This window comes from Ostrinia nubilalis, chromosome 15 (genome assembly GCF_963855985.1).
Source record: "Ostrinia nubilalis chromosome 15, ilOstNubi1.1, whole genome shotgun sequence".
Taxonomy (NCBI): Eukaryota; Metazoa; Arthropoda; class Insecta; order Lepidoptera; family Crambidae; genus Ostrinia; species Ostrinia nubilalis.
The window spans coordinates 12953383-12969708 of NC_087102.1; the positions used below are offsets into that span (position 1 = coordinate 12953383).

General features: G+C 36.1%; 2 protein-coding genes across 2 annotated transcripts; one reads left to right on the forward strand and one right to left on the reverse strand.

Moving 5' to 3' along the window:
• The first annotated feature begins 1387 nt into the window (after positions 1-1387).
• Positions 1388-2626, forward strand: LOC135078981 (thioredoxin domain-containing protein 15). The gene is made up of 2 exons (XM_063973589.1): positions 1388-1558; positions 1712-2626. The coding sequence occupies exons 1-2, from the start codon at positions 1507-1509 to the stop codon at positions 2545-2547; spliced, it is 888 nt and encodes a 295-aa protein (XP_063829659.1). The 5' UTR covers positions 1388-1506; the 3' UTR covers positions 2548-2626.
• LOC135078980 (glyoxylate reductase/hydroxypyruvate reductase) lies at positions 2560-4685 on the reverse strand. Its single transcript, XM_063973588.1, has 3 exons — positions 4024-4685; positions 3471-3732; positions 2560-3345 (listed from the first exon to the last, which is right to left on the reverse strand). The coding sequence occupies exons 1-3, from the start codon at positions 4167-4169 to the stop codon at positions 2710-2712; spliced, it is 1044 nt and encodes a 347-aa protein (XP_063829658.1). The 5' UTR covers positions 4170-4685; the 3' UTR covers positions 2560-2709.
• Positions 4686-16326: the final 11641 nt, after the last annotated feature.

The following is a 16326-nucleotide window of genomic DNA, read 5'->3' on the forward strand; positions in this document are numbered from 1 at the left end:
GCCTTCACAAAGTACATATTATTTCAAACCAAGATTTCGCAGAATTTCTGCCCTAAAAATGCAAAGTAATTATCTCTATTTAAGTAATACCTATTCGTTAGCAACTTTTTGCATAAAAACATACTCGACAACCACGGATTATCATAAAAAAATGCGATTTACTAACTACGTGTTAGTGAGCCGTCCATACCGCCGGCCATTTTTCAAAAAATCCCATCTGTCAATTTGTGACAGCCAATGGTAGCATACCGGAAACTGTTCCCGAATATTTCGTTCAGAAATCGAATTAAATTATTTCTTTAAGCCGCGAAATTTCAAAAATCTAGACAAAGTTTAATAATATGGCCTTCTGAAAGGCGCATGGGCGGTAATTGAAAGTTAGTTGAAAAAAGTTCTGGGCTGTAGTCGCCATGTTTATTTTGGGTTATCAAAAGGCGCGTGGGCGCTACGAGGCTATTGTGTAATTTAATTAAAATCAAAGTCCTCTTGATTTTCATTAAATATTTTTTAACTTTTGCATACTAAAATAACCTTGGTTTTTCATTTATAGCCTGACCAGGAACATAAAAACCCTGGCATAGAGGCGCGTCAATTGCATTTGATAGTGCAACACTGAGTACAGTCGTACCTGTGTTAAATTAATAGGCTAACTTTATGTATCAGGATTCAGGATTACGGGCTAATTTGATATTTTCATAAATTAACGAAAAACTATTATTATACGTAACCTGGTTTAAATAAATTAAATGAAACCATCAATCGAGCTAGACGGATTTACTTTATTATTCATCAATAATCAAATTCAGAACTTGAATATTCAATTGCAATGTCTGCTCATGAACGCTTCAAACTCGGTACTTCTTTCCCAATTCCATAAAATTCAACACTTAGAAAGTGACAAAAACTTTAAAATAGGTAGTTGAAACAAACCACAGCTAATTTTCATAGTGGACTGTACTATACGATAAACATGTCAGTCAATTTGACAACCTTTGTTGGAAACATTATTCAATGAAAATATTGTCCGAACCCTTGGTATTTCTCTTCGACAAATACTTTAACACATTGTGAACCACTTTTCTTTCACGACTATAAAAAGATTTTAGCAATTTCATTCACAAAATCAATTGCGCACATTTAAAATAAAGTTTGTTTACACTTTGACAGCAATAGACTGACATGCAAGGTGACATGTCAATGAAGTTTTCAGTTACTGTTGCCATTAAAAGAAATTAGTACCATTAGTTTTCCGCAACATGGCGAGGGTTTTTATGTTCCTGGTCAGGCTATAAACTCAAAAGTCATAATTTATGATGACTAGTTTTGGAATGGTTCGGAACACAAAGTTTATCGATCAGTTGTCAAAAGAAGAAGTTGTCAAAAAAATGACATGCATTTTTATTCTGTCAAATACATTCTCATGGATTTCAAAACATTCTATTTTTTAAAGATTTTGAAGTAAATAGAGTTATTAATTCAGTTACGTTGATTAATAACATTGTAAACATGCATTTCCGAAAAGCTCTAAACCATTCCATTGCAATACTTTTAGTAATAGGTAAATATCTTTGTCCTAAAAGTTTCTTCATACATCCGCTATCAGTCAGTGTTTTCTACTTTAAATATAATATTAATTAGTCTTTTTAACCTATTTGGTAGGTGTTTGAACCCAAAATTACTGTTTGCTATATAATTGTGGTAATTTTTGCAGGGTTTGCGGCAAATACGTTCCAGTTTGATATGGAAGAGGATTCTGCAGTCGAAACACCAGAGGATACGAATCTCGATGTACCTAACGTTGACGAGTCTGAGTCGCTGCTTTCAAACGTGGTTTCCGACGTCAACAAGACTCTGACGAACCTCTATAACCATGTAACATCAGCGAATGTGACTGTTGAGAACAGTACAAGCTCGCGCAATGAAACTCGCAAACACGTGCGGTGCAAGGAAATAATATACGACCCCAGTGAGGAGTTCGAACCGTCAGTTGAAATTATCAATGGCAGCCACTTGGCCAAAATGCTTCAAATCAAGCCAGATATCACCAGCAGGGATATGGAAGCAGAATGTCTTCTAGTGCTATTCTTCGCAAGAGCCTGCCCTTTCAGTGCTCACGCCGCTCCTCATTTTAATGCTCTGGCTAGATCATATCCTAGTGTCAAAATGGTGGCCCTAGATGCTTTGAAATATCATGGCATAAACGCACAATATGGTATTGTTGGAGTGCCTACTTTGAAAATGTTCCACAATGGGCGGCCTGTTGGTAAATTCAATGGCACCGAGTACAACATTCAGTCGTTCAGCAAGTTTGTGCATGCCATAACTGGACAGTATCCTCAGGGTCTGTTGGTGACTTCTAAGGACTTCCAAGGCCCAGTCTCAAGTGTTGTTGAGAAAGACACAGACTATTTCTTAGTTTTGTCATGGCTATTTATTATTATTTGCTCAATATACTACTTCACACAGTCAAAATGGTGGAAAATGATTGTGGAGATGGTTCAGAACAACTGGAGGGAATCTGAGGCTCAGCATGAGCATAATGATTGATAAACAGTAAAATTGTGACTTAGTTTAAGCTATTTATTGTTATTTCTTTTGCTGTACATATTAAATATGTTTGATAATACATGTTGTAATTTAATTACAACAATAAAATAATTTAAATACACATTATAATACATTAGCTAGAAAACATGTTAAACTTCAAAGTTAATTCAATTCAGCTGGCATTTCTTTGCTTTCCAAAGCAGATAAGATATTCTGAGCTGTCAGCTCACTCATGGTATTTCTGGCTTCAATAGCGGCACTGCCAATGTGGGGTAGAACTACACAATTCTTCAACTTGAACAATGGGTTATCTAACGGGAGTGGTTCTGGAGTGGTGACATCCAAACCAGCTGCTCTTATTTGGTTGGTTTTCAGGGCCTCTATAAGTGCATCTTGATCTACAGTGCCTCCTCGACTGGTATTTACAAATATGGCAGTTTTCTTCATCTTCTCAAAAGCAGTTTTGTTGAACATTTCTTTTGTTTCTGGTGTAAGAGCTGCACAGCAGATGATAAAGTCACTTTCACTTAGCAGCTTATCAAAATCAACCTTTTCGGCTCCTATTTCCTTAGCTTCTGATCTCTCACTACGGTTGAAGTATAGAATTTTAGAAGTGTTAAACGCTTTGACTCTTCTTGCAACAGCTTGACCTATGCGTCCAAATCCGACGATTCCTACAACTGCTCCAGCAAGGCCTGGGCCTGTCATCCAGGTGGGTGCCCAAGAGACCCAGCCTCCTGTTCTGGCTTCATGCTGGGCTTCAGGAAGGCGCCTTGATGTTGAGAGGAGTAGAGCTAGCTGTAAAAACAAAATAGTTTTCTTAATGCTGAATGATGGCAAAATTTTTATTCTAAAATTTACAAAGAATGGATGTGATTGTGTTGACAACACAAAAAATAAAATCAAAACTACTTCATACTTACTGTAAGTTCAGCTGTAGCATCAGTCAGTACATCTGGTGTGTACCCAACCTTGATGCCTCTCTTGCGGCACTCCTGAACGTCAATGTGATCGTATCCCACTGATATCGTGGCCACCACTTTGAGCCCTGGGCCGGCAGCATCCAGCAACTCCTTGTCAATCTTATCGGTTAAAGAGCAGTAGATTCCGTTTGTTCCTGCTACGGATTTTAAGAATTCTGCTCTTGGAACCGGTGATGGTTTCTCCCAGAGTTTTACATTGCACCTGGAAATGTAAAATAGTAATTTTGCTATAATTAGTATTGAGTCACAGTAGTTAGCCAAGTCGAAGGGCAGCACAGGCTTAGGTTATATTCAAAGAAACTTATTTGAACTAAAACTACTAAGTAGCAGCTTTTTTGTAAAGCTATTTAGTTCAACCACAGAATAAGAGTGTTGTTCAACTCAGAATATAATAAGAACTACTAACAGAGTTAAAGTTGATGTGGCATATTTCAACAAAGTACATGCACATGGCATTCAAAGAACTTCATTATAGATATAATAATCAACTTACTCTTTCTTTAGCAGATCCACACCAACTTGTGGCATGTCAGAGCGTGTAATATACACATTATATCTTCCCGACTCGCTCATGTTTCTCACAAAATGACCCCGACAGACTAAACTACTTGATAGTGTCGCTATTCTTTTATAATTCATGAATCTATAAAGTAAATTATTCCGCGTTTCTTGTGCTAACGAGCGTCAAGGCCACGTTATTTGTCTGGCAAGTATTTGGGTGGCGTAGACGTAGGTAAAACGTTTTTTTCACTCTTGAAAAACGAAGGTTTAGCCACTAATATCGTAATGTGAAGCGCGGCCACAGTCGCCAGTATAACCTTGCCCTTGGTAGACTTCAGGAATGATAAGGCAGTCATACTATTACTACTGAATCTAGATAAACTAAATAATTAAGTTACATAAATCTGCAAAAATGATAACCCAATGTTTTTTTAACCTTTTTCGCTTCGAGAAATAGCATTTTCCTGATTTTCAACTTAATTGTCAAATTTGACAATGAGGATCATTTCGATTTTTAGCTGTGAATGCAGATTTATAGGTCTAAGAAATCCTTAATATACAGTCCAAAAATTTTTGTTCTACGACAAAAATTGACGAAGTTATGGCCAAATTACTAAAAAAGTTCACTGACCGCCCGGCGCGGGGACGATGACGTCACTATATCCGATCCGAACGCTGCCGGCGTACTGCGTGGATAGAAAATATTTTTTTCTAGCCAAACTATCAGTTTTAGAGAAAAACTTGTAATGACATTTATTCATCAGAATAAAGTAAGCTATCGATAGGTAATTTTTAAAAATAGAAATTGTGAAAAATATCGCAAAAAATCCATACGCTCATACGATTCAATGGAACGCGGAGACGCGATTGGGGTCTCCGCGGTGATATATTTGGCGATTTATTCAAATAAAGTGTTCATAAGTGTTGTTAGTCATATCTTTTTCCAAGTAAAATATAAAAATGTATAAGTATTAATTTATTTACTTCTAACAATAAGGTATGGCTGAGGCAGATACACTGCCTAGGCTACAAGCAAGACATTGCTATGAAGATCATTTCTATGTACACACAATACCTACCTGTTATTTAGTTTTTCTGAGTTTAACCTACGTACCTACCTATCTATGACTCCCCCGCCCCCCTCCCCCTCCTTTCCCCAGGTCATAAACTGGGCATGACTTCCCCCTCGGCCAGAAGTTGGGTATGATTTACCCCCCCTCCCAGGCCAGAAACTGGGTATGACTTGACCCCCCCCCCCTCCCCCCCAGCGCATAAGCTGGGTATGATTTACCCCCCCTCCCCCCCCCCCTAGGCCAGAACCAGAAACTGGTTATGACTTGATCCCCCCCTCCCCTCAGGCCAAAAGCTGGGTAAGGCTAGCCCCTCCCCCCAGTCCATAAGCATAAGCTAGGTATGACTCCCCCTCGGCCAGAAGCTGGGTATGACTTGCCTCTCCCCCCCTCCCACCAAGGCCAGAAGCTGGGTAAGGCTTGCCCCTCCCCCAGGCTAAAAGCTGGGTATTACTTATCCCCCCCCTAGCCCCCCCCTAGTAGGCCAGAAACTCGTTATTAGCACTCATATTATGTATTATTATGTTCAATACAAACAATCATAAAGTTACACTCACCCCAACCGCGTCTCCGCATTCCATCGAATCCTATGAAAATGTGGTCTTTGGACATAGCGATACTTATTTTTCAAAATTTTTACTTTTAAAAATTACTGGTCGATGGGTTACTTTATTTTGATGAATAAATGTTATTAAAAGTTTTTTTCTAAAACTGATAGTTTAGCTGGAAAAAAATATTTTCCATCCCAATAGTACGCCGGCTGCGCTCGATTCGGATATAGTGACGTCACGCGGCCCTGCGTACGTTGACTTTTAGCGGCAAAAACGGCCTATGTTTATTACTTAATATCTTCGTAAGTAATGGTCCGATTTGGATAATTCAAAAAGATATATCTTTCTTATGTCTTAAAGATTAACGTAGATACTAGTTTTATTGCATTTTCTACAACAGTACTGATCCTCATTGACACAAAACGTGACTGACGTTTCTGCTTCGTTTAGAAACATAAAAAAACTATCACGGTTTTATTTTTCTAGAAAGGAAAAAGCATAGGGAAAAAGGGAGTATTTTAAGAAAATAATATTATTTTTATTGGTCCATTTACCTACATGATTACAATGTGATCGTTTAGGTTCCAGACATGATCCCAAGAAAATGTTTATGGCATGTATTTAAATGATCTTTTTAAATTAGCAAAAACGGCAAATAAAAAAATCTAAATGGTCATCTATTTTAATGATTGATCCTCTTTCTTTGAGACATAAAATAAATGAAACCGATCGATATTTTAAACTCTTTTGAACTACGCAAAAAAAAATTGAGATGTAAAAATTATATCTGATCGTTACTTGTTGGTCCTCACAAATAAAAGAAATGAGCACCAAATATTCAATATTGTGATACTTTTTTAAATAATTCGATTTGTATAAATTATTTTTTGTCTATATCAAATAATCTGCAAAATAATTATGTTATGGTACTTATTTTTATTAAGTTGTAGTCAAAGGATGGAAACTATTTAAAGGCACTTGATGTTCAAAGATTTTTTTTAATTAAAAAAGCATACTTAACACGTTCACACTGCGTTATCGGGTCGAATTGACCTTAGGTGCTGGATGCGTTGGTGCGGGATGGATACATTCGGTCTTTTCAGTAGTACGAAAGATAAATATTGTTTTGCAATTGTTTCGTCAAACACAGTAAATATTTGGAAAAAAAAACTTATCAGGTCCTTACGACCCGATGTCGCACTAAAAGTAAACAAATATCGTTTAGTGCTTTTATCGTGTCTAATCGACCCGTTGACAGATGACTTTATGGTCACTGATCACGGTCGAGATCGGTATACTAAGAGAAAATCAACCTTGCGATTTGAAAAAAATAAATAGGTAAAAATTATGATCGGGTTCAGGGATGTCAGAAGTAAGAAATTATTTTACATAGCGCCTCTAGTCCCAAACTTAGCAAAGCTTGTAATTTAAACAAACATGGCAATGTACCTACCATTCTGCTTGCTTATTGGCCGCTAAGCCCTTGGCCAACTCAGTAACCAAAGACGGACGATTGTCACTCAAACACAAAGTACCGCGTAAATTAAAAGATATTTTTTAATTAAAAATATTAACCAATAATATTTTTTGTTAGATCAAATATATTTTAAAGTTAAGTTATACATAGATCGAAATGTATTTATTAGGTGATCAATATTAAAAGGCAAACTTGATATAAAAATCATCAAATTAACAAAATTAAAGATCAATAACTAAAAAAGAGGATCAAATATTATTTTTGTTTACCAAATATTAAAAGAGTATGTTAAACATAAATATTATGTTACCTTTAATGAAGATCATTTATAATTTATCCGTAGATCAACTAATATAGACCCAATAATTAATATAAAGATAAAATATAATAAAAAACATCATTTATTTTTAAAAGTGCACATGCAAAAAAGATCCATTAGTTTTTAGAGGATCAAATAATATTGTCCCAATGTTTATTAACCAATGGATGGCGTATGGCGTAGTGGTGTCGTGTATCGTTTGGAGTTGTGTCCTAAGTTCGATCAAAGTCGAAAGATTATAACTGGGTGTGCTGAAAGACACCACCGCTAAACATCCATTATCTCTGCACATAAGTAATCCGTCACCGCTAAGATATCTAGTAATTCTCGTACTTAGATGTTAGGTGTAGTCGGTTTCAAATTTTTCATTGACTTGGTAACAGTAGGACGCTAAAGTATAGATTTACAAAGCATAGATAGATGAATACCTATTTTTTATGCAGCTTTATTTATAAAGTGCGCACTCTTGCACCGCCTTACTCTACCTATTATTATTGTAGATATAAATATCTTTACCTAATGTACTCAATTATGTTACGAAGACTAAACTAATTTCCGCTTCTACATAGCTTAGACGTGAAATAAAATGTAATTGCAATTATTAATTGAATTAGGTACGTACATCACACCTTTAGTAAATAAGTCAATTAACGGTTAAAAAACCTACCAAAAAGAAAAGTAGTTAAAAACATAAACATAAGTTAACATTAACTGCTAAATTACTTAGATCATGTAACATTACGTTTTCGTGTTGGACATGATGCTTAAATAATAGATTTTATATTAAGTACTTATGTGAAAATTAAGGCTAATTTAGATTAATAATAAAAAATATGTTTTCAGACATAAAAAAAAAGCATCTACTCTAAATATCTGAATCATTTCATTACAAAGATAACGTGTTTGTTTCATCATCATCCATTGCAGGAGCTGACAGTCTATAATTTACAGGCTAAAATGGAGGATTTATTCTAAAGTAGACTCTCCACGCTGGCCACACGGGTTGGGAAGGCCCTCTGATCATAGAAAGGGAATTCTCTTCTATGATCTGAGGGGAGGCCTGATGTTTGCGTATTTGCTCCGACATCCAAGGGAAGATTAGGAGTGCTCTAAGAGTAGAAGTAGTAACGTAGTGACATACAGCTCGTGTCCTTAGCTTTAAGACAGATTAAATGATAGGAAACTGGTAGACGTACACACTACGATGGATGCTCGCAAGTAAATAATAAAATAAACTATACTTTTATTACGCAGCAGTGAAAGTCGCGTCGTTGCATTCAAACCGAAAACGCGTGCAACGTGGCTAATTAGCCGGTTGCCAAGGCTGGACATTATGAAACATGAGCCACTGGTTCCCAAATCTGGGGACTGGGAACCCACTTTACTAGTCTATGACTTTCCACAAAGTTATCTCTGCCTGAAACCACTGTAAGAATATTATCCGCAATGTTGTCTCCATGTGATTTGATTAACTTCTCATGTTCGGTATTGTAATGAGAATGAGAATTATTTTTGTTGTATTTTTCAATAAAACATTTTCAAGTTACCTGATGGTTCTAAAATTGGCTTGACGAGTAAATCTGTACTAATATTATAAATGCGAAAGTAACTCTGTCTGTCTGTCTGTCTTGCTTTCATGCCTAAACCACTGAAACGATTTTGATGAGGCATAGAGATAGTTTGAGTCCCGGGAAAGGATAGTTTTTAATTCCGTTTTTTGAAACAGGGACGTGCGCGTTAAAGTTTTTCTGTGACAGACAAAAATCCACGCGGGCGGAAAGCTAGTAATTTAATAAGCAACAATCTGAGATCCAAGCTAAAGTTAAAGTTACACACGCCTGAAGGAAGCATCTTTGCTTCTAACGAGGGGCACGAAGATATGTTGAAAACCTCTGTTCGAGAGTAACAAACGGAATGATATTAATATAATAACTCTAATTGAAATACACTAAATATATGCACATTTTAATTGCTGGGGAAATTAGACTGTTGAAGTTTGTCTGCAAAATATACCATTCCGACTCGGTAATAGATTGTAAGTGCATATTATGAAATTTGTCTGTAATTAGTTTTTGTTATTTGCTGTATTGAATTAGATAATAGTTTTTTGCTGTGTAACCATGATACGTTATAAATGACCATGTTTAGCAAATGCACATAACATGTTAACGGATGTAGAGTTCGTTTTGCGATAGTGAGTTAAGTAGGTATAATTGGCCATCACATAATACATACATAACATACAAAGAACCAACAACACACCAGGCTGCTCTGTGCTTTTCTAATTAGGTGCTACATACATACTTTTCAACAAATATATAAGGAGATAGAGTCTAGATGCTGGTTGTATATATGTTGTATACCTAGGTTTTGTATTGTACCTAGGTTTTGTACTGCATTACTCGGATAAAAATATTATGAAATGAAATATAATGAAATTGTTGATAAGTGGTTAAATATAGGCTTTAATCGTTATATAAAGTAGGCAGTTAGTTACATCATGTGATGGATGGATCTTATTATTGAAAAAAGTTTTGCGGAAACTTTCAATCATATCAAATATAGTCATGTTGATCATAAATACATTACATTATAATAAATGTTTCATTATAACCACACTTTCTATCTGTTTCACCAATTACCACTTATCTGGCTGTTATTAAAAATAAAATACAAATTAACTGAATGCTTAGAAGGAAGATTTTCACATTCGAGACTGTATTGCGTGATCTCAAAGGCAATTTTAGCAAATAGATTTCGTGCTCCGCCAAGTTTATCCGATGAAGGTGGCTGTCCACATAAATAATTACAATTAGAGACGCAGACTCGACCGTTAATCAAAAAACTGATACAACTTTCTTTCGGTGGCACATAACTCAGTTTCCGAGATTCCTTCGCCTGTAAAATGCATTGGAATTTATTAAAAGTGTGATCGAGTTTCATCTTGTTAGCGAGGAATCTAGACGTTACAATAATAAAGTGACGCACAAATTTCGAGCGTGGCTCGGAAGCGAGACATTTTTGATGAAAAAACGCGCGCGCTTTCTCGCGGGCGCAATTAGAAGATTCGCACACGAAATGCAGCGGAGATATTCGATCGGTGCGCTGCGGATGCGGTGACCACCTGGTTATCTTCAGTGCTGATAAAATCTCTAGGGCCACCCATTACGAGCATGCTAGCAAAGCTGTCTACTTTTGGCAACCCATAAGGACGTATGTCAATTGTCAAGTGACAGCGTTTCACTTGCTGAAATATTTACCTAATTGAACACCTTAAAAGTGGCACAGTAAATGCATAAATCAGTCGGCTTCGATGTAAGTCAATTGCTTCCTACCTGATCTGAAATATATTAGAAATTTAGTAAAGTATAGGTCGGTAATCACTGTAAGGAAGCGGCTGAAGCCGACACTTAAAGTAATGGCAATATGATGAAAGAGTTAATTAACAAGAAATGTTTTTAAAAGATCTTTAAATAAGAAGGCGGGATACCTTTTAAATTTTATAACATGTTTATTGTGTGGTCACTCCGCAAACTGCATATTAAACGAATATGAACGGAACGTTAACTTTTTAATTTACAGCGCAGAGACACAGCACACGACGTTGTGAAATCAAATTATTTAAATAACACTTAGAATTTAATAAAAATTTAACAACTGTGCGTGTTTATTTCTCTTTATTCTATTTATAATTAGAGTCGTTACATTTTCTGAGACTGACTTTCACAGATTTATGACTTTTAAAACTTATCTACACGAAAATATAAGGAATTTTCATCTCCAATTTTAACTAGCTCCATTTTTTTATTAAAAGTAGGCGTTTTACGTAATATTGACAGAATTATCATAATTATAGGTACCTAATTAATTAGGTATTGTAGAGATCTACTTTTTTATCACAAATTCCCAGCGCATTTGATAACAATTACTTTTTTGATGACATGAAATAAGATTGTTAGATTCCAAACGTCGCAATTAACTATCGCAACTCAATTTGAGTTTTAACTATTGTTTTTCTTAATACTTAAGTATTCTGTTTAGTTTAAAGCGCAGTTGAACCTACTGCGCGTAAAGAATCACTGAAATCTTTTAATTAAGAAACATATTTGATGCATACCGTTAGTAACATTAACGACTGTATGTTGAAAACCGTCCATCGTGGCTCGAGCAATAACTGCTCTAATCTTGTCTGCAATCTGGTTTAGTGCATCTTTACGGAGTTGATAACAGAATACAGATGTTTTATTAGTAAGTGAAAACGAAAAGTACTTTCGTTATGAGCTTGGTGTTTTACAATAGGAACCTATCTTGTTTTGTGTTGCAAAAAGTTACCTAATCCAAAATTAACCTTGCGATGTGTCACACACAAGCAAGCCAATTAGTCCAGTCAATGAATGCCTTAACGACGGTGTAGAGAGAAATCCGTGGAACACAATTTCTGACCTCGGGACTTTATTTAGCCTAGTTAGGTGGTGAACATAGCAAAAGTCCCCGCCCTTAGCCCTTGAGCCGGCGGGGAGAGGGGGGTTTAAAGGTACCACTTTTCGGTTTTTCGCTTAATCCTCGGAAACTATGCGTCCTAGTGACATGACTACTATGAACCAAATAAAGCTTATTTAATTTGCTACAGGTGAGACCGTCAAGTTTTTCTATATCTTGTATAGTTTTTACGGCATCTGCTCTAGAAGGTCTGTAAAATTGGAAATTTTATTGTTGTCTTACATGTTCCTTTCAGGAGAAAATCGACTAAATCAACATTGAGCAAACACTATAGGCATGCGGGAGCATGTTAAGCCTAGTTCCAGGGAGGGGACTGCACCGTGCGTATATTTAGACGAACCAATTAGAGCCACTTTTGAATCCTCATCATTCAAAAACTGCTGTGCATTAACACTTCAAATTTGGCTCATGTATTGAGACTTGCAAGATATACATCAGCTTCAAATTTCATAAATATACCTCAAACGGTTATTTAGGTATTGACGTTCAAAAATCGATATTTAGAGCACTAAAATCTATCTATCACATGTGAAATGTTAAAATTTACTGGTTTTTTATTTGTTCCTATGTATTTACATAACTACCTTTCTGGATGCCAAATTTGAACCTTCGAAGTCATCTGGAAGTGGTTAGAATTTGGTCTGTAGGTCAGACATGTAGATTTTTGGACGTCAATATCTAAAGAACCGTTTGAGGTATATTTATGAAATTTGAAACTGATGTATATCTTGCAAGTCTCAACACATGAGCCAAATTTGAAGTGTTAATGCACAGTAGTTTTTGAGTGATGAGGAGTCAAAAGTGGCTCAAAGTGGTTCGTCTAAATATACGCACGGTGCAGTCCCCTCCCTGGAACTAGGCTTAACATGCTCCCGCATGTCTAGAATGATTGCTCAATGTTGATTTAGTCGATTTTCTCCTGATGGAAACATGTAAGACAAAAATAAAATTTCCAATATTACAGACCTTCTAGAGCAGATGCCGCGAAAACTATACAATTTATAGAAAAACTTGTCTACCTCACCTGTAGCAAATTGAATAAGCTTTTTTTGGTTCATAGTAGTCATGTCACTAGGACGCATAGTTTCCGAGGATTAAGCGAAAAACCGAAAAGTGGTACCTTTAAACCCCCCTCTCCCCGCCGGCTCAAGGGCTAAGGGCGGGGACTTTTGCTATGTTCACCTCCTAACTAGTCTAAATAAAGTCCTGAAGTCAGAAATTGTGTTCTACAGTTTTCCATCTATAATGCTTTATTGACTGGACTAAATGAAGGACCAATATCTATCAAGTAGCATTATTGAAAGATTAATATTATACAGGTTGATTTAATTTGCAATGTCAGAACCAAAGAGTTTTGTTTATCGTCAATCGAACTATACAGTCGCTAAATGGCATTAAAAAGGTTGCTGGTCTCCATTTGTATTTTGTACCTACCCAAGACAAGTTTTTGAGAACGGATCACCTGCTCGTTTGAGTTTGATCTTTTCCATGCAGGTGTAGGTGCCAAAACATACTTAAAGCGCGTTTTTTGACGGCACCCATCGATATTGGGAACATACAGTAGTATGTTTTATTTATTTTATGCACACTCAAATGCGGTTTGCAGACCAAGAGCTAAGCTAAGTTAGAATAGCTTCCCTCGTATAGCTAGCACAGTTTTCCATAGTGTTTGTAGTTTGCAGTTTGCATACAACTATACGTATAGTTGGAAAAACACAGAAGGAAAAATAAATGTAACTTTAGTATAATTGGTCTCTCCCAGTCACGCTGCTGTAGTTCATTCAAATGAATACACCTTGTAAAGGCCTACTTAGTGCCTTGAATGACAAAACCAGCGGGCTACAAAGGCATTCCTCAAGACTTGCCTAACCAGCCGTTGTAGGATTTGTACAAATGGCGATTGGAGTTAGCGAAACTGATATTTATGCTCTCACGTATTAAGAACTATGAGGTCTACTTAAGTTCACTGTAAGCTCGGCAAAAATGTGGGTGTGTCTAACCGTCGCGATCGTTAGCAGTCAGCGTTGTTTGACCTTTGAGAAGTGTGAGGTTTTGAAGTATGTATTTAGCTAGATTCCTAATAGATTTTGCCGAAAAATCCAGTACCTTGCTCAAACGCTTTATTCGAATAGAATAAGGCTTCAAAGTCAGCACTGAAAAAATGGATAGCTTTACAAACTTAAAGTTTTTATTATTTGAGCTTGTGCAATCAGTTCCAAACTGTAAGCTCGTTTAATTTCTTCTGTTGTGTCGGTCTAATATTTTGATACATCTTTGCTATAAAAATAGGAACACTTTTAGGAGGAAACTTGCTAAGTTATGTACCTTATACCTTACTTAAGTTCGAAAGATTTATAAAGTAGAATTTTAACATTTTTCATTATTTTTTCCAAACTTTTCACAAAATTAAACCTTTCTTTGGTTCATTTTCCACCACAGTTTGCAAACATGGATCCCTTATATTTTCTTTTGTGTTTGCACAGCAGTCGAAATATACATAGTTAGGTACTTTGATCTTGAATGACCCTGGAGTTACAGCAGTTCCCATGGAAACGAGAGAGAGAACTCCGTTTCTAGACTGAAATTGATCGATGTAATTTACTGTAAAATAAATAATCAATATAACTTTGATTTAAGCCCCAATTACTAGGCCTGTCAGACTTGTCAGGTTTATTTATATTCAAGCGATTAAGTAACATTGGTTTTTATAAAGCAGCTACGGTTTAATCGATTTGTGTGAACTCTAACAGGATTTGCACCGAGTCTAATGTTTATAGATTAAAATTACCATTGTGACAGGACCTGATTGTAACCTTTCACGTGCAGCCTTGGGACTTGTTGCCAGTTGTACCTATGTACATTGTACATTATGTACCTATAGGTAGGTATAACAACAACATTGTATGTTCTATTCGAAGGCAGGTACAGATCACGAACTTTGATCGCTCACGACTACGATTTCAAGACGAAGTAGAACTCTTAAACTTAATTAGGATCAAGTTGTTTGTATTCTGTTGTGTTTGTAAGATTTAGCACTGAATAAACGGGTTTTTAAGCTGTTGACAAGTGCAAAAGCTTCGGTTTTTTTATTCGGCAATCCTCAACCACTCGTTATGTTGTAAAGTCCTTTATTTTTTCTGATTGCTGGAAGATATTGATTTTACCAATGAGACTATAGGTATAGTATCGTTTTTTACCATAGTAAAATGGTTCCGAGGTGATATGAGGAAAAATAATCCTACCTTGATAGCTGAATTTGGGGTAGCTGATGCTACCCCAAATTGAGAACAAAATGTCTTCTCTCTTTTTGCTTTGAAGTCTAACGATGTTCTTCTTGTGTCGCTTTCTTTATAACATGGAAACCGATCAGTATAGCCAAAGCCTTATGGCAGTAGCCATGGATAATGACATAAGTGGCAGTGAAAAAAACCTTTAAAGGTTATAAAAATAAAATGAAACACGTAAATAGACGGAAGTTTCGGGTTAGAGGGGCCTTGGCAAATGGCAAGCACATCAGCAGGATAACTTTGCACAAAAACGTATAATTTGTCAAAAAACTGTATCGACTGCACGTTGGCAGCCTTGATGAGACCTTCCTGTATGGAAGCACGCGCCGCACAGTGGTCCCGATTTAATAAAACATGGACATTGATGCTAGAGGCACGAAAATTTTTTTGATGGTTACTGCTATGATAACTAATAAGGCAAAAAAATATTACAATCCTACGACGTCTATTTCGTAGTAAAAAAAAATATATACATATTTTTTGTATGAAAGAAATTACGTTTCTGTAAATTTTTCGAAATTCTTTAACGATGTCAAGATGCCGATCACACATGTTATAAAACAAGTGATTCTGAGTATTTCATGCGAAGATACTTGTCACTTATCTCTGCGTACTTTTGAGTTATCGAGGGTTGAAAAATCGATTTTTTTATATTAAATATTTCCACGAAAAATTGCCAGAATTACAATATGGTGTATAAGGGACACTTTTGATGACACATAACAACGACTCGCACTCGCGCGCGCACGTATGCATCAATTTTTACTAAAATAAAAAATAAAATTAAGGGAAACACTTAATATAACGTTGTATGTATAGGTCCGCTGGCCGTCAAAAAGTAGCTACGAGAGGTTGCCCAATTTACAATATGCCCATCATTGATAACTCACACAAATATCGTCTCTCTCTGAAGGATAACAAGTTTTTTTTGTTTCCAGAAGCTCTTGATAGGATGGAAGCCCATAAATACTCTCTGAAGCGAGAATGAATCTCAAATTGCGATATTGCCATTTTGACAAATTACATGATGTAACTAGCGCTAACGTTTATCTTCAGGTAGACACAGTTTTAAGTTAAAAGATTCTTCTGCA

Excerpts from the sequence above, each read along its gene's own strand:
- LOC135078981 (XM_063973589.1), top strand. The coding sequence starts at position 1,507 with ATGCATTTCCGAAAAGCTCTAAACCATTCCATTGCAATACTTTTAGTA. Across the intron at positions 1,559-1,711 it reads TGCAATACTTTTAGTAATAG|GGTTTGCGGCAAATACGTTC; the intron begins GTAAATATCTTT and ends TAATTTTTGCAG.
- LOC135078980 (XM_063973588.1), bottom strand. The coding sequence starts at position 4,169 with ATGAATTATAAAAGAATAGCGACACTATCAAGTAGTTTAGTCTGTCGG. Across the intron at positions 3,733-4,023 it reads GTGGATCTGCTAAAGAAAGA|GTGCAATGTAAAACTCTGGG; the intron begins GTAAGTTGATTA and ends TTACATTTCCAG. Across the intron at positions 3,346-3,470 it reads ATGCTACAGCTGAACTTACA|CTAGCTCTACTCCTCTCAAC; the intron begins GTAAGTATGAAG and ends TTGTTTTTACAG.